The sequence below is a fragment of the Dicentrarchus labrax genome, unplaced genomic scaffold (genome assembly GCF_905237075.1).
Source record: "Dicentrarchus labrax unplaced genomic scaffold, dlabrax2021, whole genome shotgun sequence".
In the NCBI taxonomy this organism is placed as follows: domain Eukaryota; kingdom Metazoa; phylum Chordata; class Actinopteri; family Moronidae; genus Dicentrarchus; species Dicentrarchus labrax.
In genome coordinates this window covers 17,024,877-17,046,933 of record NW_026136702.1, presented here as the reverse complement: position 1 = coordinate 17,046,933, position 22,057 = coordinate 17,024,877, and the positions used below count along the sequence as shown (strand labels likewise).

Here is a 22,057-nt window from a genome sequence, read left to right as displayed (position 1 = left end):
CAGCCTTATTCTATGCTGCTGGCACAGCTTCAAATGTAATATTAGACAATGCTTTAATGTTTCATATGAAGTCAAATGTTCCAAGAGTAAATCAAATAGTGAATTAGTGCAAATAGTGAAAAGATTGAAAACCCAAATGCGTAAGGTCTTAACTATAGATAGTTGAAGATCTTTATCCCTGAGGCATAGGGATAACAGGGATAACGACATACTTGTGACAATGTTCTGGGAAGCCAAGATAAACTCTTAATAGTTGTTAACTAAGTTGCAGCAGAGTCAAATGTAAACATACATTTCTCATTTTAAAGATAGAATAGAAACTATTACTGCTAAATTTATATAAATGATTTGTAGAATAAATAATATTGCGCATCTAATCTGATAAAACAAAGGGTATTTAAGTTGGACCATATGGGTAACTAAATGCACCGTACCTTTTCACAGGTGATCCCAAGACTGGCAACTTTCTTCTGCAGGCTCTCGTTGTCTCTTTGCAGCTTCTGGATCTGAATCTCCAACTCCTCTGCTCTCTCTCCTCTCTCCTTCATTACTTCAAGCTCTTTGCCTGTATTAAAAAAAAAAAAAAAAAAAAAAGATACTAACATTAACTCTTCCAAACAACCCAAACCTGTGAATTCAAAATTAAAAAACAAGAAATCTGATGTAGAGAAAAGGAAGCCAGATACTAAAGTTACCTTTAAAAAAATATATATAAAAAAAACACATCCACACTTATTGAAGTAAACCACAAAAATGATTAGAAAACAACACTTACGTAGTTGTTTCCTTTCAAACTCCATCTTATTGAGTTTGGCGGTTGTCTCGCAGATTGATTCGTGCAAAATGCGATTCTCTTTCTCCACATCCTTGACCCGGGCCTCAGCACCAACCTGGCAGCGTTGACGCAGAGACGACACCGTCTGGCCCAGGTGCTTGTTCTCCTGCTCCAGACCCTTCATCTGGAGAACAGACAGTTTCAGTGATGGCTTAGGGTCATGTTTAATATAAGAAATTCACTCATAGGGTCATGTTTAATATAAGAAATTCACTCAGGTTTATAGCATGAGACTACTTGTATGAGCTGATGAGATTAAAGAAATGAATAGTAAGCACCAATGTTTTGCTTCCAACTTCCATTTAGGTTAATTATAGAGGGGAAAAAAGGAGCAGAATTGAAATGCAGAAACACAACAACATCTTATAAGGGTTATACAAAACTACAGTTCATTTGAATATAATATGTTTTGGAAAAGCACTGCATTAGTTACATCTCATTATGTTAATAACCAACTGGACAGAATTGCCCACAGTAAGCTGTTAGTACAGCTTGTTGTGTCTTCACTGCCTTTCTAGCTCATCAAGGCCAGATTTTACAAATCAGATGGATAAACTAATCGAAGGTGTCAGATTTGGGTCTAACAGCTTTAAAGTCCCTGCAGACACACATAGAGTGACTGTATCTGGGCCACAGAGTGCCAGGAATCTGTGTAGTCAATAAAACATAGTGGTGGTACCACTTAAATAGTTTTTTGAGCCAAATAAAAATCAATTTCACAAAGATTTCTCTCAAGAAAACTCTGTATAGACTTGAGTAAATTACACAGCTTAGTCATGTTCTTTTCTCGGAGTTTCCTGGAACGAGAATCAATGATGGTTTTGTAAGCCCTGTCTCAAAGCCCTGTTTGTCTGACTGTGTTGGTGTATCTGACCATATGCTTGACCAGTTTACAAACTGCAACGTTAACTGTATTTTAAAGCAGATTAATGCTATTAGTCATTTTATATTAGGTTAACTGTGCTAACTTGGTCTGCAATCTTGAATGCAAGGGGTCTAATAAGTCAATAGTTATTCAGCAAAAATGTGGCATTCTTGAAAAATAGCACACAAGCATAATCACTCAGAGGATTTAAAAAAAAAAAACCTAAATGGTCCACATTTTCTACTGATGGTAGAAATTAAGAATAAGTGCCACTAATTTAACATGGTGACCATCAGGTTTTGGGATAAACTTCAAATGAAATCTGTGTGGTGTCTGTGTGTGTGTGTGTGTGTGTGTGTGTGTGTGTGTGTGTGTGTGTGTGTGTGTGTGTGTGTGTGTTTACCTGTCTCTCAGAGTTTTCTCTGAGTGTTTCCAGAGTCTTCTCCAGTAAAGCCTTCTCTTTCATCAAGTCAGTACTGAGTGACTCAGCGCTGCGGAGTGACTCTCTGTCTGCTGCCAGTTCACTCTCCAACTGCTCCAACTGTAAACAATAATGACATCTTAAAATAATGCATTTATAATCAATAATATCTTGATTGAGTTTTAATGTTTTGTTTGGTGTTCATAAAAATGAAAACTGATGCCATTTCAGCCTTGTTTTCCCCTTCAGTTACAGACATCATGATTTCATTACATCCTATGTTGCAGTACCACCTGTATTGTGGTGCCATTATTATTGTGGCCAAAGTACGAGAGCTAGCCTGTGATTCACAAAGAAGTAAGTGCAATTATTAATCCATGATGAAAGCACATAATGCATCACCTCATTCTGTCAAAACTCTACACACAAGTTCATTTACACGCACACACACGCACATTAAATGGGACTATTTCTATTGTTCAAGTCTACCAGCAGTTGCATTCACATTTTAATGTGTTTTGGCTCTAGACGTAAAGTCACTTAGAAATAAATTTCTCACTCCGGATTTTCTCTTTGTGAGAGAAAAACACTATTTCATGCTTCTTATTCAGACGGCGGAGAGAAAGGCTTATGTTTTTGAAAAAAGCTGAGAGACTTCTCTTAGCGAGGGGCGTTCGAGGGTCAAAGACAAGGAAAGAAAAGGCAATGCAGGACTGCCTGGATTTACAGCCTTGCTTTCATCCTTCTATCCACCCCTCTCTATACTCTTCTCCTTCTTTCTCTTATTTATTTACCACCGTCACTGTGTGAAAAGACTTAAAGCCAAGTTTTAGGGTGATATAGTATGGAGGAATGCTGGTCCAGTATGCTAATCTTGGTGGTGACCCTGATGAGGGGCAGAAAACTAAATTGCAAATCTAACCGAGGCTGCAAAGTGTTTAAAGATAAAGCATGGTCGGTACTATAGTATACATGAATACTGATCCAGCAGTCACAGAAATGAAACACTTTTTTGGGTACGACATGTACTACAAACAAGTATGTCCAACATATCCATTGGCTTTCTTTATTATCCTATTATTCAGGTAGCTGATTCGCAAAACTTTCTTGTGATGCACAACCTATACAATTTAGTACTATGACTAATTAAATGAGGAGGTGTTGGAAGAGTATATCTGTGTGTAATTTTGCCATCAAGTTATTAAATATACGTCACACGTATGTTTCCCTAGAAGAAAAAACAGGAAATAACAGTCAACATAACGCTTACACAAACACAATATAAAAAACTTCAATACATAGTCCATTGCTTACTTTCTGGTTCAGTCTCTGGTTTTCCTGACTGGCTTTGGCCAGTTTTGCCACAGTGTCCTGACCAGCTGCTCCTCTAAGTTCCTCCACAGTCTTCAGCAGGGTCTGGTTGTCTTTCTCCAGCTTCAACAGGCGGCTCGAGGTCAGCTCATTTACTTCTTCTCCCAAAGACTTCTGAGGGGCTGAGTCAATGACAGCAAGAAAATTTAGATTTTAACTCAATGCTTTAACAAATATTAACAAATAACTCAAAAATATGTTTACATTTTTGATGTTCCACATCAAAACCACAGAGAAAATAAAAGACACACAAATAACCATTTTAAAAATTGTCCACCACAGAATAAATGCATAGAAAGCCCTAGGATCCAACTTTGCCAGGTCTTAAAGCTTTTAAAGTGCCATTTTGAACAAACACCCAAGCACAAAGTCTTTATCCAGATCCCTGGCTAGTTAAACCTCTTAACAGCTTTTATAATCCAAACGCACAGATTATCCTCCAAGAGCCACTGAATATTAATTACAGGTCTTAATCAAGTGGAAAGAAAGCCCAGTGGAGGCTGGCAAATGCAGAAGAGTCATGGGGATGAGACCAGGGGCAATTAAGAGCCAATGACCAAAACATGTTCTGTTGGCTGTTGGTCTGAAGCCTAGTCAACTCAGGTAACTGTAAGCTGCTTGATATTTCAACTCAACACCTTGCTTTCCTTAACACTCCTCTTTCTGTTATATTTTTTCAACTTATTCTAGCTGCCAGTCAACATACAGAAACATGCTATTGTTCTCTGGTTTTCTTACCTTCTGTCAGTTCTGGTGTCTTAGATAGTTGCTCCAGTTCCCAGCCCAGGTGCAGGGACTCGTCCATGCTCTGTTTCTGGGCCATCTCAAGCACAAGGTTCTCCTCCAACAGCTCTTCCATGCGCTTACGGTCCATGTCCCGCTCCTGGAGAGATAGATGTGTTGAGATGAACATATCCTGCACAGCTGAACACTACTACTACTACCACCACTACTGATCCTGATTTTTTATTAGAGCTAGAGAAGTTGGGTTTCAGTCTCTCATAACACTCTGTACGATCAATTCCAGATCTCTGCACTGAAACACTGATCCATAAATCCATCATCTCACCATCTCCAGGTCATGAATCTTGGATTTAACTTGCAGATTCTCTTTCTCCAAGAGGTGCAGTTTGTCAGACCGGGTCCGGCTAGCATCCAGCTGCTCCTCCAACATGGCCTTGGTTTCCAAAAGGATCTGGTTGTCCTCCTTCAGCTCCTACAGAAACCATCACATAAGCAGGGAGTACAGAATAAGAGTGAGAGTAAGTTAAACAACAAAACAAACACTGAAGCTAGTAGAAAATAATGTTTTGGAAATGTCTGTTATTGTCTACTATTATCACAATAGTAACAGTATTAATAGCAAATTAATATAAAAAATAGTGTATGCTGGATTACCACTTTTTTCAGGTTTTTATGTTTTAACTCTCATTCTTTACATTTTGCTTAAGGGTAAAGGCAACATTTTTTATTTTTTTAATATCTTGTCTCTTAAAATATATAAGCTACAATTTTAATTCATGTCGTCGTCCACACTGCATCCAAACAGCGCGACTGTTACATACATCACTACAAACTCAGTACAACTTTCTGTTATCTAAAATAATGTATTCAGTTAGATATACAGTTTATATTTAAATGGTGTAAATACAATGCAGGGTCAACAAACAATTACAAATACTTCCCCCTGTATTTAAATACATCCATATTTATAGTAAAAACAAAAACTATTACTTGTATCTCACACATTGTCACTTATGTTGTTTGTGTGCTGTTCATAACATGGCCAGTTTGAATGAATACTAAGAAGAATTGTTTATGAGCTAGATGACACTCAAGGTACCCGTGGTTGTCTTTAACAAAAAACAACTTCTTGGTTCAAAGTAACGCTCTGTGTGCGGGGGAGTCGTGTACCTCGACTCTGGCTTTGTAAAACTCAATGTCGTGAAGTCTCTCCTTGTATCGACTCAGCTCGCTCTCCAGTTTGTCGACACGGATTGCTTTCTCTCTCAGCGCGTCCAGCTCGTCACGGTAGGCCCGAGCTGAGCGAGCGTCCGTCAGCAACTGGTAGCTCTGTAGGGATTGACAGCCAAATACAGGGCATGAATATATGGAGGTAATCAGATGTGAACAGATAATCATGAATCAAAAATTACAGATTATTTTCAGGGACTCTGATCTTACCTATGATTAACTAACAGCTTGAATCATGTCAGTTACATAAACAGATAAAGAACAGGACAAACCCTCCACACTATCAACTATCACAAACGTGCATCCACACACATACACTGTCCTCCGTCCCCTGAACTCAACCACCTTGTTCACAGCATCCAGCCAACCAATCCCCCACTTCAAATCAAAAGCCATGTGAGGCTGTTGCTAGACTAAAGATAGCTCTAATAGCCTCTAATGAGCTAAGTCACTAGCTAGCTGATTAAAGCCTGGCAACACTGCAGAAACAAAGTACTTAGAAAGAGGAGGGAGCAGCAGGTGAAGGGGAGATGAAGTGTGTTTGTGTGTTGTGTGTATGTTGGTGTGTGAAGGTTGCTGTGTCTTGTGGCGTTACCTCTTGCTGAAGCCTTTTGAGCTCTACTTCAATGTTCTCAAGCTCCTGCCTGGTGTCCAAAAGCTGCTCACTCTTCTCCTCTCTGGAAAAGAGACAAGGAAGGACGGGAGTTAAACAAGGAGAAAAAGTCAGAGAAGGTAACCTAGAGGACGGAAGGACTGAAGGATAGAGAAAGATATAGACTCATGTGAAGCAAAATCAAAAGAAAGACAAATATGTTTTTGTGTCTCTGGTCGTATGATTAAGATTAAACCATACATTGAAAATCACGTGTCAAATTTATTTATTAATTTTTTTTTTTCCCAAGTGTGCGTGCATGGGAGTGTGTAAAATCGGAGTATTAGCAAGGACATTCCTTTAGGGCTGTTTCCATTTCAGAGTTTGCAGCTAAATCCTTTAATGGTACCAACCTATTGACATGGTTGCACAGTTACATTTCACATAAGCAGCCCGTAAGAGTTTACAAAATGTCAAGCTACTGACACTGAAATACTGGAAGGTTAGGTTTGTGATTATTGAAGTTATCCAGGCAGTTGCAGTAATTACATTTATTTTTAATAGCACCAAATCATAACAGAAGTTATTTCAGGATACTTTTCAAAAAGAGAAGGTCTAGACTGTACTCCTTATAAAATGATTTACAGAGACCATGAGCAAGCACTTGGCAACAGTGACAAGAAAAACTTCCTTTTAAAGGAGGCAGTAGTTAAGAGTGAACTGAAGACTAAATAAACGTATTTAAAAGCAGTAGTACTTTACTATTTGGAGGTTATAGAGTCTATATTTCTCAAAATGTGAGTGACCGATTTCTTTTTCAATTATTTTTATTCCAATTTTGATGAGTTTCTGTCATTTAGGCTTCTTCATTTAAAAAACTAGTGTTAGCATTAACACAAAGCAAAGACAACACCCCATCCCAGGTATAACAGGCTTTTGTTGGCAAATTGGAAAAAACAGCAACTCACATGTTGATTTCAAGACATCAATCAACCCACTAACCCATTTTCTTTAGTAAAAATAGCCTATTGTGTGTGGTGTGTTTGAGCTGTGGTAGTGGGGACACAATGTCTTTCTTTCTCCTTTTCTTGTTTTGTGCTGGACATCACACTCTGCATAACACACAAGGACAAACAGAGAGGGGAAAGACAGTTAAAAACAACTGAAGAAAAGATAGTACCCTGTGACTACTTCGGGGGTAAACATATGCAAATCTTCCCCTGAGGCTCAAACCCCTCATCTTCCAACGACTTCAACAAATAAGATTAGAGAAGGAAAGAAGAACGTTTTATATCTGGTTGTCCAAGTGGTACAAAACACAGAATTTAATTTCTGAATCTTTAACCCTCAATAGTAGGCTCTTGTCATCTGCTATCTTACACTCCTGCATCATTTGTTTAAGTGAGAGCGAAATAGGGCAGCCTGACATTTGCCGTTTGTGTGAGTTTGCGCGTGTGTGCAAATCCTTCAGGCTCCAACCACAGAGGGAGAATGTGTCACACTGCTTTGAAGGGAAACGACTGCATTCCTGAGATGCTGTTCTGTGTGAGTGTGCACAAAACTGCTCCACTGAACATCTGATGGCCTATTTGATTACAGCTCTTTGGAGTCTCAGGGTGCATCTCAATAAGGGGAAAGGCACTTTTCTTTTCATGCTCTCCCGTTTCATCTCCTCCTTCCTCCAACAGCTAACTTTATTTGGCAAGTTGGGAGTTGATATGCAGGCAGGATGTTCCTTTTCCCTATTTATGTTTTTGTTTCCTCAGTTAACCCCCTGCGCCTTTTGCAGCCCCACCCCGTTCCCCCCTCAACACCCCATCTCCAAATCACAAACACCTGTCAACTCTAGCATGGAAGATTAGCTTTAGGCTCATATTATGGATGCAGCTGGCTCTGCTGCTTATGTTAATGGTTTAACGCGTGCTGCATCTGCGCAAGCACAGGCGCAAACACTTGTATGCACGGCTATATTTGAAAAAGATCTTAAAAGATGTCTGTTAAACCTCTACTCCTCAATAAAGAAACAAAATAAAAACATGACAAATTAAAAATCAACCTTACTGACCTTTAATATTCCATCAGAATCTGAATTGGGTTTATTGCCAAGTAATTGTAATTGTATTATACAATAAACAAATTAGGTATTCAATGCATTAGTCCTGCAGGAACATGTGGTTGTTCAATGAGGATTACAATACAGCAGACTGGTTTTAAAATGCTATCAATCTGCCATCAGTCTAGAACAAAATGTGCTCATTAAGTTTGTAATTTATAACTAATGTATGAGTTAATGTCTACTGACATTCAAGTTGTATTTAATGCTGTCAAAGGGATAGAACTGTTGAAAATATGTTTAATAAGGGACTTATAGGCAGGTAATGGAAGTACAAAAATATTTATTCAGCCTGGTAATTGAGTTAAGACTCATTGAGTAACAGCAGCTGTAGAAATGTGTGTAAACTTAGTGTGTGTCTGAGCTAGAACAGGAGGAGGAAAAGCAGCCAAGACACAGTAGCTTTAATAGAAACATTAACAAACAGACCACTGTGGGAACACTGAACCATACCCCCCAGCTCTGACCTGGTCTCCTTCAGACACATACACAGACACAAACACACAGAGACACACACAGGGAGACACACACAGAGAGACATACACAAAAGACCACACACAGAGACACAGACATCTACATTTGTATGCAGAGACAATATCTGTGCATGTGCATGCACCCAGACACAACAAACACACTCCTCTTCTGCCTTAGAGAAGAAACTGCAATCATGTGACCAGACTACATCTGCATGGACAGACTTAAAGCCATTTTTGTCCCTTGTTTGGTCATTCACATGACAATACTTTTCTATCACAGACGCCGCAGCAAAAAGTAACGAATACTATAGCAACCAAACAAAATAACTCACTGGCCTGTTTGGGGTTTGTTTTTCTAGCCCTATTTAGGTCTTCTGAGGAAATCGTCATAATGTGGGTCAGGAAAGTATAAGGGAAATGTCTACAGTACATACATAAATGTCAGAGTTTAGGCTCACTCAAGGAGAGATTCTTTTCACTCTTTTCATGTGGTTCAAGCAGAGGGCAACTAGCACTCCATTCTGAGTTACAGCTAATGGTTAAAGAACTATAATTCTTGTTTGCATTCAGCCCTCACACATGCCATTGTCTATTTGACAAAGGAGACAGAACAAAATCTCATGCAAAATACAGGTGTGGAAAGATACAGTAATCAAATATGGCCTTTTTTCCAGATCATTAGGACTCCTGTGAATTAGTTCTTCTTACATTATGTCTCTGCTAAAGAACACAGTGGGGGACAACTTTGCATGAGGAAGCTTGTTGGTTTGGTTTGGGCATGTTGAATGTTGTTTTTTTTAACAAATTTGAGAAGTTCTGACAAAACTCTTACCCAATTTTAGTAAAACAGGGGTTGCGTTCATTTTAATGCTGTTAAGGTGATGAATAGACAGATAGTCTGGAAATAACATCCATTCAAGCACACAAATGATTCCCTTGAAGTAGGAACTACGCATTGTCTGGCCTGATGGAGATCTAATCTAAGATTAGTTTCGGTGGGGACATAATCTTGAAAACACTGTAAAAGAAGAACAGACTATGAAGTAATCAAAACCTCTTAACCTTTTTACAATAAAAGAAGACCTCTCAGCATTCAGGATCAACACCGACCTTATGACGCCAGCCACTCTGTCAAATTAGATGTTACGTTTGTGCAACATTTAAATACTTCCCCTTGCTCTTTTTTTCTTCTAACTGGCCTGTGTTGACCATTAAGCCTTTGTCTGGCAAGGGATTATAGCACTTTAAAAAAGGAAGCTCTATTATTCATAGGCAGAATTTTAAAAGGCCAACGTTTGTGAGTGTGTGTGTGTGTGTGTGTGTGTGTGTGTGTGTGTGTGTGTGTGTGTGTGTGTGTGTGTGTGTGTGTGTGCGTGCGTTGTAATGTAACATCCCAGCAGCCTGGTCTTGTGTGAGTAATCATGATGTAGGGAGGAAATGGACTGCGGGTATCATCACTTATCCTCCTTGCATGGTCACTGTTGTTCTTTCAGCATCATGTTTGAGGCTTGAATACAGTCACCAAAACTCCTAAATAATAACATGGGCAGACCACTATGAGCATATACTCAGTGATCACTATATAATAAAAGAGATAATGAATAAATAACTACAAAAAAGGACAATAATGCAGTCTTGATATAAGGACATCCACAACAAACAATTCAAATGTACATATGATGGGACAAGAGTTAAATTAAGATGAAGTTAAGACGCCTTGTGAGTGTACGATAAACAAAAAAAAGAGAACTACAGTAGAAAACAAGATCAGGATTAAAAGTCACTGTCTAATTTCAGAACTTGTTTTTCTAGCTGATAAAGCCAGGGCACTCACAGTTCCTGTCGAAGGCGTCTGATCTTGGCCTTGGCATCAGCCAACTCCACAGAAAGGTGTTGCCTGCTTTCGGTCCTCCTCATACTGGGGGAGTCACCGGGAGACTGGGTGGGACAAGGAGCCAGTGGAGACAGCTGCACACAGTCTCTCTCCTGGGTTAACTCCACTATAGTCTGGATGGAGAGAGGAAAAGAGAGAGGGCAGATAGTAAGATTTTTAGCTGCGTAGATGAGTGTAAGAGCCAATTAAATAGAAGTCGGGGTGTGTAACCTCAAATTTGACTCTGGGGAAAAACTAATGCACTACAACAACTGTTTTGAATCTGTATTTAGGGGAATCGATACAGTAAAAACCTATATTGCTAGTTTCTGTAACGGCAACAATTAGAATTAGGGTGAACTAGAGACAAAAAGGAAAGTAGATTTATGGATTCACCAAAAGCCCCCCCACCCCACCATCAAAAACTAGAACACAGGCATTAAGGCAAAAAGTGCATCCACAGTCCCACACACAACCTATTTTGATCTAGTGCCTGTGACAGGAAATGGGATTTTAATTGAGAGCGGCTGGACTACACGGCGATAATCTGGAGGCTATTACACACACACAAAAGATCAGCTATATCAGTCATGGGCATCTGCACCCTATGGGTTGGAAACTCATTTAATGACACACACACACACACACACACACACACACACACACACACACACACACACACACACACACACACACACACACACACACACACACACACACACACACACACACACACACACACACACACACACACACACACACACACACACACACACACACACACACACACACACACACACACACACACACACACACACACACACACACACACACGAGACAGTTAACAGTTTCACCCCTTCCTTCCTGAGGCTGCTCTCTTGTGGTAACAGCCAAAAAGGGAAAAGTTTCCACATAACCTTACTAGAAGTAGCCCGTCATTTTCATTGGCACAATTCTGTTCATAGACCTGTAACAGACATCCACAAACACAACCTCCCCACAAGCCCATAGAAAGAGGGAAGAGAAACACTTTCCTAGTTGTGCTCTGCTCTGTTTATTGTGCTTGTTTATTGTCGTTTTGCTTACGTTGCATTTATGGAATTTCCAACACGGCTCAATAAGTCTATACTCACACACACCCCCTCATATCTCTTTACCTCCAGCTGTGTGTCCCTCTCATCCACCAGTTGTTTGAGGTGGAAAGCCAGGTTTCTGGAGAGGCTGTCCAGGTCCTCAGGGGGCATTTCCCCACTTTCCAACCACTGCAGGTCCACTACATTCTCCGGATTATGAGTCACCTTAAATCACAACATTATATCATCAACAACAAGATTTTGTCGCCTGATGTAAAATGTTGTGCATCCAAATTATGCGTTCCAAAGGAAGTCTAGGAGGTTAAATATCTGAATCATTTCCAGTTTGTCTACTATGCAGGAGAATTACCTCTTGGATGTGGGATGCGATGGCAGCTTTGGTGTCAAAATCCAGAGTCTGGATACGCTCAATGTACTCTTCCTTCTTCTCACACTGTGAACAGAAGTGGAAGGAAAGTAGAAGAAAAGACATGAGACTTTAGAGAACTTAAAGTGTTAAAAGGGTTGGAGGTCAACTGGAGGTTAGTAGACCAACACTGCAGACACCATGCAGAGCTGCTCTGATGTACAGATTTTCAGGAAGCAGTGGTTGTGTTTAGGAAAGTAGTCTAGTCTTCAAAAACTTTATTATCTGGATCAGACAAAGATCATTTTCCTCTCATGCTGGCTGTAGATGAGATTACAACAAAAATGTACCCTACATGTGGATGTAAGCTCTCTTTCACTGTGTGCTAATTCTTACCAAGCAACAGGCAATGCTTTGCCTAATAAAATCTAGAGTAGAGAAAATAAAGTAGAGGAAATATTAAGTCGGAGGTGCTCGCATGAATTTAACTATGGTGTATTTTTTCCTAAAACAATAGAGCCGGTGAAAGGTCAATGCTTGTTTGAAAAGCAATGAGTAAGAGCTGAATGGGGCTTTGTCACAAGACAGGAAAGGTCTGCTACGCCATTCATTACAAAGCATTAGCTGTATGATAGAGTTAGAGTTCATTCACTTTATCAAAGGGAGAATATGGCTGTAATCAAGGGAGGCTGAACCTTCCACAATAAGATTTCTGGCTTTAGAATTAAATTGCTACAAGATGACCAATAAATGTAGCGAACATTTCAGCAACTATTTTGTTTGATTGCCATCTGTTATGAACTTGCTTTGTTCCTGCTCTTTGAAACTTAAATTACATGTGAGGTGTGTAAATGTGGACTAAACTGTGCTCTTACCTGGACAGCACAGCCTAGTAGCAGCAGTAACAGTTTTTTCATCTCCTCCAGACCTTGCTCTAAGAAAAGCAAAGATACAGAGTATTATGACTGCAGCCAAAACACTTATGGTATGTCTGCATAAGACACCAAACAAAATGACTGTCAAAACCAAACACACAATTTGCAATGATTCCAGTTCTGTCTTGTTTCTGTCTTGTCCTACATTCTGTTCAACCAGCTTTTGTGGTTTAAAACGGCGTAAAAACACACAGACGTTGATGAATAAGTTCTACTGGCAGATGTTTAACTGACAGCTGTGGAAACCTTTGCCCTGAGCATTTCACCGCAAAATGAGATATCTGGTGAATGATGGAGGGAGGTAACTAATAATGAGGTTTATATTTGTAAATCCCTTCTTTCCATAGCAAAACATTGTATTTTTCAAATGCAGCTATAAAATTAATCCAGGTAGTGTTTCCTTGGCAGCTCTCTGCCTACTCTGGCACGTTTAAATTTATTTTCCTATAAAAAACAAATCAAGATTTAGAAGGTCACCGTTCTACTTTTCCACATTTGCCTCATTTTGAGGTAGGAAAAATCCTTCATCTATGTCCCATTTAATTGGTAATGACATACCGATAAATTAATTTCTTAAGTAATTACAATTCCCCCCCTAATAAAACTCCTTCCTCTATTGATAGTGCCACAGTGTTTTCCACAGTGTAATGAGCTGGCAGGATGAACTTCCAGTACTCCTCCACATGTCAGGACATATTGTCAGAAACTGCTGAAACCCACAAGCAGCTGCTGGCACCCTCAACAGGCCTGAGCTCATCTGTGGGATTTGGGGCTAAACAACAGTAAACCAGGTGGTGTATGTGTGTGTTGCACTGACTAAGTGGTATGGTATATGCAAGTTGTGTGCATGTGTCTGTGTCTATACTAGGAGTGTGTTTCCCCTATTTGGAGCAGGTGTGTGTGTGTGTGTGTGTGTGTGTGTGTGTGTGTGTGTGTGTGTGTGTGTGTGTGTGTGTGTGTCTGATAAGCCAGATCATCATGTGGCCCAGGGGGTAGTGAGTGCTAACACTGTCCAGCTCTAATAATAATAATAAATCCAGATTAGTGACAGCATGTTTTCTGTGTAGGGTGGTCTGTTTGCCTCTCAGTTTAATGGGCCAATCATCACAGCAGGAACAGCTAAACAGCAGACATACAGAAAGACAATTATGATCTATGATTTTACTTTCCAAATTATTTAAAATGAAATCAAATTAGATGAATTAAACTATTTATTGCTAATTAAATCCCCCCAAAAATAGTCTAAAAAATGACTGCTGGAGATAGGAGTCCAATTGTCTTAGTAGAGCACCGGTTGAGAGAGCGAACAGACAACCAGGCAGTTCCTTTGGGAAAGCTCAGTCTACCAAAACAAACTGGGTCCCACTGACAGGACCTATCCATCAATTTTACAGAATCCTCCACACAATCAAATCAATCTCCCTTCTCCAGTTCTTCTTGAATCAATAAGGACACACAAGTCGATGTGTTATTGAGCAAAAGTGACCTCCATGTGGTCATGATGTGTGTGAGGTTAAATCATCTCTTAAGCGTGAGACCAATATTACACTCATGGCAATTAATACTTGGGAACCAAGGATCCGCCAGAAAACCTGCTGCTGTGCTGCTCTCTATAGACTGAAACCTTTGACCGTGACGTGTTTTGGCCCTAGCCCAGTCAGTGATGTCACAGAAGATTGCCTTACAGCTGGTGGAAAACTGAAGCTTAGCGGCAGCTGTTTTCCACTTTGTGATTTCACTGTCGAATCTACCCATTAAGACTGGCTAATGTTTGGATGTTTCTATCATGATATAGAAATTCAGCTATAATTACATTTGTTCTGTACTGCCGCCAAGGAAAGATGGTGAATTTTGTTTTTCTAGGTCTTAGGAAAACTTTCCAGCTGCTGGGTAGGACATCACATGTTGATCTTGTTCTGTTCAAAAAGTCTGAATGTACAGGTAATGGTGCCAGTATACTCCAAAAGAAGTACTTGTCAGATTGTTGAGCAGCATCTGAAACCCACTCTCCCCGAAATGAAGACATTAGGTTCTTGCATGTTCCCAAAGAAATACTTAATTTCCAATAGTTCATATTTTTTCAATAATCAAGTATTTGTTTCTCTAAGCATTTTGTCAACCAAGGACTTGTTGCGGATAGTGATGGTGTGCCATGAATCAAGAGGCTGTCACTGTTTTGGGCTTAGTCAGTACAAAGGTGCAAATTGTTGAAATTTGTAAGCAGCACCCGCATTCACGATATAAGGAGAAATATTAAGCATATAAAGCGAATATGAGCGAATTTGGGCCTGGAAGGATGACGGTAGATAAAACTTAATTCTCACAGCTGCAGGGCTTAATGGTACCCTATTAGAGCCATAGGAACGTATTCTAGTCAGGGAAGGGATTTAGCTCAGCAAATCTACTGGAGCAACCTAGGAAAGATAAGGGACCTCGTAGGATAAATAATTTATACAGCTAGCAAGGGAGAACAAGAGGGAGAAACGTTAAGAGGGAGAGATGAAAGGAAAAGAGACAAAGCACCACAGAGCACAAGCAACACAAACACAAGGAAGGGATATAGAAACTGGGAAACCAAGAGAGAGAAAGAGAGCAGGAGGAAGGCAAAGAGGCAAGGTTGAAAATAGAAAAGCAAAATCTCCCTGCAGCAGCAACATCAGCGAGGAGGCACTACCCGTCTCTCTGCTAGCCTCATCTTTTCTCTATCCCTCCCTTCTTACACACACGCTTACTACCATCTATCCATTTATTCTCTGCAGCACACATCCACCCATCCTTCCTTCCTTCCTTCAACATTGTTATAAATCATCTGCGCCTCCCGAGTGTTTGCAGTCACTCATCTAGGCTTCCTTTTTCTCCTCCTTTCCTCCCTCCCTGCTTTATCCTCTCGGCAGGAAACAAGGGGTCAGACGGACAGTGACTAACCCTTCTTCCTGCAGTGCCATTGTTAATCTGTGTGTGAGGATGTGAGCGAATAAGAAGAAAAAAATGTGTCTGCGTGCATGTGCAATCAATCGCTACAACCCTCTCATCCGCCATGATGAATACAGTCATTCAGGACCCTGATGACTTGCATGCCAGTGGTAATACTGGTACAAGCAATATGATATTGCTTTTGACGGCATGCCAGAGTGTATTCGACCCATATCACTGGAGCAGAGGACAGGGTTGGCTGAACCTTATTTTCGGATTATTTTAGGGCATTTGTGCTTTATAAGTGTCAAGTGACATCACAGACGGAGATCCTGGAGCCAAGGTCAGTCGCATGAGTAACAAGGCACGCAACCCCAAGTCTGCCTTTATACAAGGAACACTGAACTGGATAAAGCTGATCATAAAACAGAACAGTTTTCTGTTTATCCGCAATCCAGGATGTGTCTTACACGCCCATACAACACACATCTATTCTATTCTTTCTTATCCAGACACTGGACACCAAAACTTTGTGAAAACAGGCTGCATAAACACAACAGTCGCCTCCACACGGAACAAAAATAGCAGACCTGATCAACTGTCAAGCCCCTCATTTTATGCTTTGTGTCAGCTGCCAACAGTGGCCCTCCAGTTGCTGCTACAGTTAAAATGATTTCTGCTCACTGAGGAGGGCTTTCATCTAAAACCATGTTTTGAATCATGTCATTCATTCGTTCATATTTCATTCATAAAACGTATTTACAAAAGATTTGTATACAGCAGTCTGTCAACTGTGCATACCTCTCCTTCAGTGGGAGTAGTGGAGATAGGGGATATGATGTTTTTGTAGTCAATCACTGTTGCAGGCATTTATGTTATTCATGCATAAATTCAGTCTGCAAGAAACTACACTACTACACTACACTAAGCAGCTACAGACCAGCAAATACATCAATCGGTTTGGGGTCACAGTAACACTGATAGAAACTTAAGTTTTCAAAAGATCAGACCAGATCACGGCTGAAAATACACAGGCTTCCAGACAGACTAAACAAAGGAGGTACTGTGTGTGTGTCTGTGTGTGTCTGTGCGTGTGTCTGTGTGTGTGTCTTTGTGTGTGTGTAAATCATACACACTCACTAAACACTACTGCGTGCATGAGTGTGCATCTGTGTATCCCTGTGCGTGCATATATAAGGCAGACTAAGGTAAATCAGAGCCTTGGGGGCTACTACAGTGAATTCCCACTGTTCACTGTTTTGAAGACACTCCTCCCCCATCCACCAACTAAACGCACACACGTGCATGCACTCACACACACGCAGAGTCATCCCCTGCCCCCTAATGAGAGCATAATAAAAGCCACATGGCCAATGACTTTCAGCTGGCAGCCTCTGAGCCAGAGAGCCAGACTCTACAGCCACCGCTGGTCTGACTGACTGACTGATTATCTGACAAGCTAGAGGGTAAAGTGCAAAAGAAACCCTGAGGAATGCAGTCTAATGCTTTCTGCCTGCTCTGGTCCACTGGCTCGGAGCTGACCTCCACTCATCTGCATTGGGTCAACTTAAGTATTCACTTAATATTCACTTCAGTCGTGTGTAAGGCCGCTGTGTAGGCTGTAGATCTTCAAGGCGCTTTACATAACAGTAAATCTTCAGAGATGTACTGCTGCGAAATTAGCTGGGACGTATTCAAACAGTAGACGATATTTTGGGAGTTCTGTTCATGAAAGAATCCCTCTTGGCTTCACAATGATTAGACTGGCTCATTATGGGAGAAAGCACGGGGAAAAAACCTAATAAAAAGCCAAAAGAAAGCTGTTTAAGAGCTATGACGTATGCTGCAGATGGCCGTTATCAGCAGTAGCTGAACTAATATTTTCAATAACCCATTGAAAAAACACTTTAAAGTAGGCCTGCACAATTAATCAAAATATTATCAAGATCGCAATATGGCCAACATGCAAATTGCAAAAGAGCTGTAATGTTTTATACACCAATAAACTAAAAACTAATGGATCCTGTTGATTGTTTGGGTTTAGTCTTATACAATGGAAACTTGTTTCGACTTTGGCAGGGCCATGGCAGATTCTTTTGTTGTCCCTAAAGGCAAATTAACAACCAGGTTATCCTTGCATGTAACAGAAACGCAGTCAAACACAACAGCGCATACAAATGTGTGCTCACTGCAACCTTATTGTTCATTTATTTACCCTTCATGGCTATGAGGGTGTATGGAAATTAAACAGTAACCGTGACCATTGAAAAGTGATGAAAACCCAAAAATAAAGAAAGTGTGACAAAGGCAGCTGAGGGAGGACAGGGATTTAGAAGCCATTTCATCTGCTTAGAAAGGTAAATATATCTTTCAACAAGCTCTGGCAGCTGAGACTGGAAACAATTCCCTCTGAAGAGCTGATTATTTCATTTGCAGGGATGTACACAAAGGCTAAGAATATCTGTATGGACACTCTTTTCCAAAAATTAAAAACAACTAACAACTAAAAACAACAACAACAATGACCTTGCAGTGGTTTTAGCAAGAGGTTTTGCACTGGGGTGGGAGGCATTTTTTTCATCACTTAGATCTCCTTTTATCCACATAAACCTTGTTTTATTTCCACAGCCAGTGTGCCATGATCCTAAATGATGGCCTGCTATGATTTATCTCCTCCCGTCAATGGTTTCATCAAGGTCACACTGGAATATCAAGTAGCACTTGTCAAGCTGGTCAAGCTGCTCCAAAATGTTTTCATGAAATGAAACGTTCGACGCTGCACTACTGTTGCTTGAAGGCTGCTTCAGACATATCAAATACCACGGCTGGGATCAGAGGTCAAAGCTTTGCTACGAAATGGTTAAATTAATTTAACACCTTAGGTAATAGAAGTCTACAGATTTGGCCTGCCTTCGTCTTGTTCAATAAGCCATGGCAGGGAAGTTTTATGGTGTGGTTTACTTTAAACTGCTTAAGTAAAGGACATAGTGACACTATTAATCAATTCGACTAATGGCAGAAGTCTAATTATGCTGCTCTTTCTTAGGATTTGCTTTGTAATAATCTTTAGCTGAAATTATTATTTAATGTTTTTTTTAGTATGTTGTTTGTACAATAATAGCGCAGTAGTTGCATTATGGTCACCAGTAAATACATTTTAGAGGATTTAGATAAATCTAGTTGATCCCTCAATTATCTGAGTCAAATTAAGGTAATCTATAATGTCTTTAAGCTTTTTCCTGCATTTTTTGCTTCCCGAATGTATGTTAAAGTCACCCATGAGGATGATCTCCTCCTTATAATAACCTTCTCTGAAAATGGTATGCAAGTATTCATAAAACATGCTGTCAGGAGATATTGGTCTGTATATGGCTATTGTAATAAAAAGGACATATTTGGGGAAGCTATATGCCCAAATGCTGCTATAAGCTTGAAGCAACCAGGTAATCTGTCCATTTCCCTTCACCAGGACACTAAAATCAGCATTTTGTTTTTACTTTCTTCTGTTACGTCCCCTTTCCTTCTGCAATCATGTCCAATTTTTAATGGTGTGGGTTATGAATGACAGTCAAGAGAACGAGCTCATTATTTAGCACATGGAGAAACAAAAGAGGAGAAGTGGCTAGAAATCTACAGTCAAAAAGAAAGTCTCTTGAAACATCAAAGCGATGGATGTGAAAAGGACTGTAAAATTGCATGTGTCCTCCTTCTGAACTGTATGCATGCTTGCTGCCTCTGTGATTCAACTAGAGGAATGTCTTGGAACAGTTATGAATCATTTTTGTTTTGCTTTTGTTTAGAGGCCAAGAGCACTCAAATTCAAACCTGCACAGTATTTGTCAAAGCATTAGACTGTATAATGCTGCGGTTGTATTGTTTAGTACATTGACACTTACCAGACAGAGGGTTGCGGCCCAGTACCAGCACATTTGGCAAAGGCATCATCACCAGCTGCTGGAGAATCTCCTGTTACACAAAGAAAAAGACACAATAGTATTTAAAAACCAGTCTGGATATGAAAATGAATAGATACAATTTACATGACTCTAACCAAGCCTAGATAACTTGATTTAATTATTCAAAAAGGAGTCTTTGAGTGCTGGATTTTGTCAATATAAGTGTGCTTGGTCAACATGTCAATGGAAGATTCAAACACTTAAGCTATAGTTTACATTTGATTGTTTAAATAATTCACATGTGTACAGAGGCTAAGAGAGCAGAGATTTTCGGTGCAGATCACCATTTGAAACAGCTTAGACATTAAAGTAAGAATATAACACTAGAAAGATAATCACCCGATGTTTGATTGTGATAAGAGTGAAATTGTGATTGGTAATAGTAATAGTGAGTGGTATGCCTAAAGTGTAATTCTGAACATTGTAACAGTGTGGGTGAGGGTAAATCTAAATTATGATTATCAAAACAGCATCAACCTCCTATAGTGGACAAGAGTGATATTCTCATGTGCATTGGTGATGTCATTTAAGTTGAGTAATTACATTATATTTGTGTGGGAAAAAGCACAGCCTGAAATGTCGTGCTTGCACAGCAAACACATGCTACCATTGAAGGGGACAGGTGTGTGTGTGTGTGTGTGTGTGTGTGTGTGTGTGTGTGTGTGTGTGTGTGTGTGTGTGTGTGTGTGTGTGTGTGTGTGTGTGTGTGTGTGAGACATGATGCAAGTGACGGTGGTATTTATGTGGGTTAAATTACTGGTGTGGGTTTTGCCGCAGGGCCCCCTCCATTCACATGTCAATCATCAAAACCAAAAATTAAACCATGAGCTGCAATTTACAGCACTCATGCAGACGCATGCACTGACATGTACATGTATACACATACACAGACACACACGGTGAGTAAGGGATGGGCAGAATGTAATTAATGTTGATGTTTTGATTCAAAGTCAAATTGCCAAATCATGGGCTCAAACAAGTTACTAGCAACAACAAATTACTTACATTCATGTTTTGGCATAATTATATTGCCTGATCTTTGGCCTGACTAACATGATGCAAAATGTATTTGCTTAAAAAAACAACCAGGTTAGCCATGTGGTATGATAATGCACTATGAATCATTAGGGATGCAAATATCAGAGATACCAATGTTTAAAATAATTTGACCGATAGCTGATGCCAATACTGATGTATTTTGGTTATTGTTATTTATCCACCTTTTTGAAACAAAGAAATCTACAAATATAAGCATCTATGCCTTATTGCCGCTCAGTCTGTTTCTCTTTTTCAGCCAAGATGTGAGACCAGTCGCTCGCTGTCTGTGCGGCTGCATGGAGCACATAGATGTTTACATGAAATTCGTTCCAGTGCTGGAAAATGGACTTGATAATTTCTCAAATATCCGAGTTGGAAATAACCAGCACAACATTTAGCTAGAGCATTATTGATGTGACACAGCAGAGAAATATCAGTCACTGATTTCAGTGAATACCATCTTATTTTCCAATGCCGGTGTCAGTCAACAAAGCGAATATCGGCCAATACCGATGGTCGGCCGATATACTGGTGCATCCCTGGCTATGACTCAGCATCCTGCCAAAACATTTGTATGGGTCTAACCTTTAGAGCAGTATAAACTTAGTCCAAATAACAGTTGTGTTGAAAAGAAAGGCTGCTTTCTTTAAGCAGAAAGGACAAGAAGGTCAGCTAACGTGAATATTTCATGTCTACCTGACGGCAGAAAGTAGTCTGAACTTATCGACCTCCCCAGTCCCACTATTCTATGCAGGTTTCTGCTGATGTCATGACAAAGAGGCTTATATAAGTAAGGGGGTTTGGAAAAAGCCACCCCCACCCCCCGCCGTAACCATCTGCCCTATACATATTGCATTACCTCATTGTGGAGGTAAAGGGGGACAGAAACTCTGACGTCATTTGGTGTTTTTGACTGGTTAAAAATAAAGCTACATCTGTTCTGCTTCCAACTGCTCTCAAAATAATCAAGAAACTAAGTTGGCCGAGACCTGGTGACCAAAGATCTGTATACCTTACATGCCTACACATTTATAATCTGCTGAACTGTAGAAGCACAAGTGCTGCAGGGATATAAAAAAAAAAGGGTAAACCACGGCCATTGCTAATGCCGAGCCAGAAGGAGGACACTGTGCTTAATAGGATAATCTTTATGTGTCATTAACTTATCAACAAGCAATGCATTATCTGTCTCACTAATCAGGAGAAAGATGCAGAGCTGTTGTCTCCGTCTGAGATTTAGCACCTAACCTTGAAT

At 40.0% G+C, this 22,057-nt stretch overlaps 1 protein-coding gene across 7 annotated transcripts in view; it reads right to left on the bottom strand.

Annotated features, from left to right (window-relative positions):
* Positions 1 to 22,057, bottom strand: part of ccdc88ab (coiled-coil domain containing 88Ab) — a 69,118-nt gene that overhangs the window by 20,941 nt on the left and 26,120 nt on the right. For all 7 annotated transcript variants that reach the window (XM_051379437.1, XM_051379388.1, XM_051379401.1 and 4 more), the window contains exons 4-16: positions 19,705 to 19,774; positions 12,836 to 12,894; positions 11,964 to 12,047; positions 11,678 to 11,818; positions 10,482 to 10,654; positions 6,062 to 6,143; positions 5,407 to 5,565; positions 4,562 to 4,708; positions 4,231 to 4,375; positions 3,436 to 3,614; positions 2,104 to 2,241; positions 776 to 959; positions 435 to 565 (exon numbers count right to left, since the gene is read on the bottom strand). In XM_051379437.1, the coding sequence (XP_051235397.1) occupies positions 435 to 565; positions 776 to 959; positions 2,104 to 2,241; positions 3,436 to 3,614; positions 4,231 to 4,375; positions 4,562 to 4,708; positions 5,407 to 5,565; positions 6,062 to 6,143; positions 10,482 to 10,654; positions 11,678 to 11,818; positions 11,964 to 12,047; positions 12,836 to 12,894; positions 19,705 to 19,774 (1,692 nt within the window). The remainder of the gene's footprint in view (positions 1 to 434; positions 566 to 775; positions 960 to 2,103; positions 2,242 to 3,435; positions 3,615 to 4,230; positions 4,376 to 4,561; positions 4,709 to 5,406; positions 5,566 to 6,061; positions 6,144 to 10,481; positions 10,655 to 11,677; positions 11,819 to 11,963; positions 12,048 to 12,835; positions 12,895 to 19,704; positions 19,775 to 22,057) is intronic.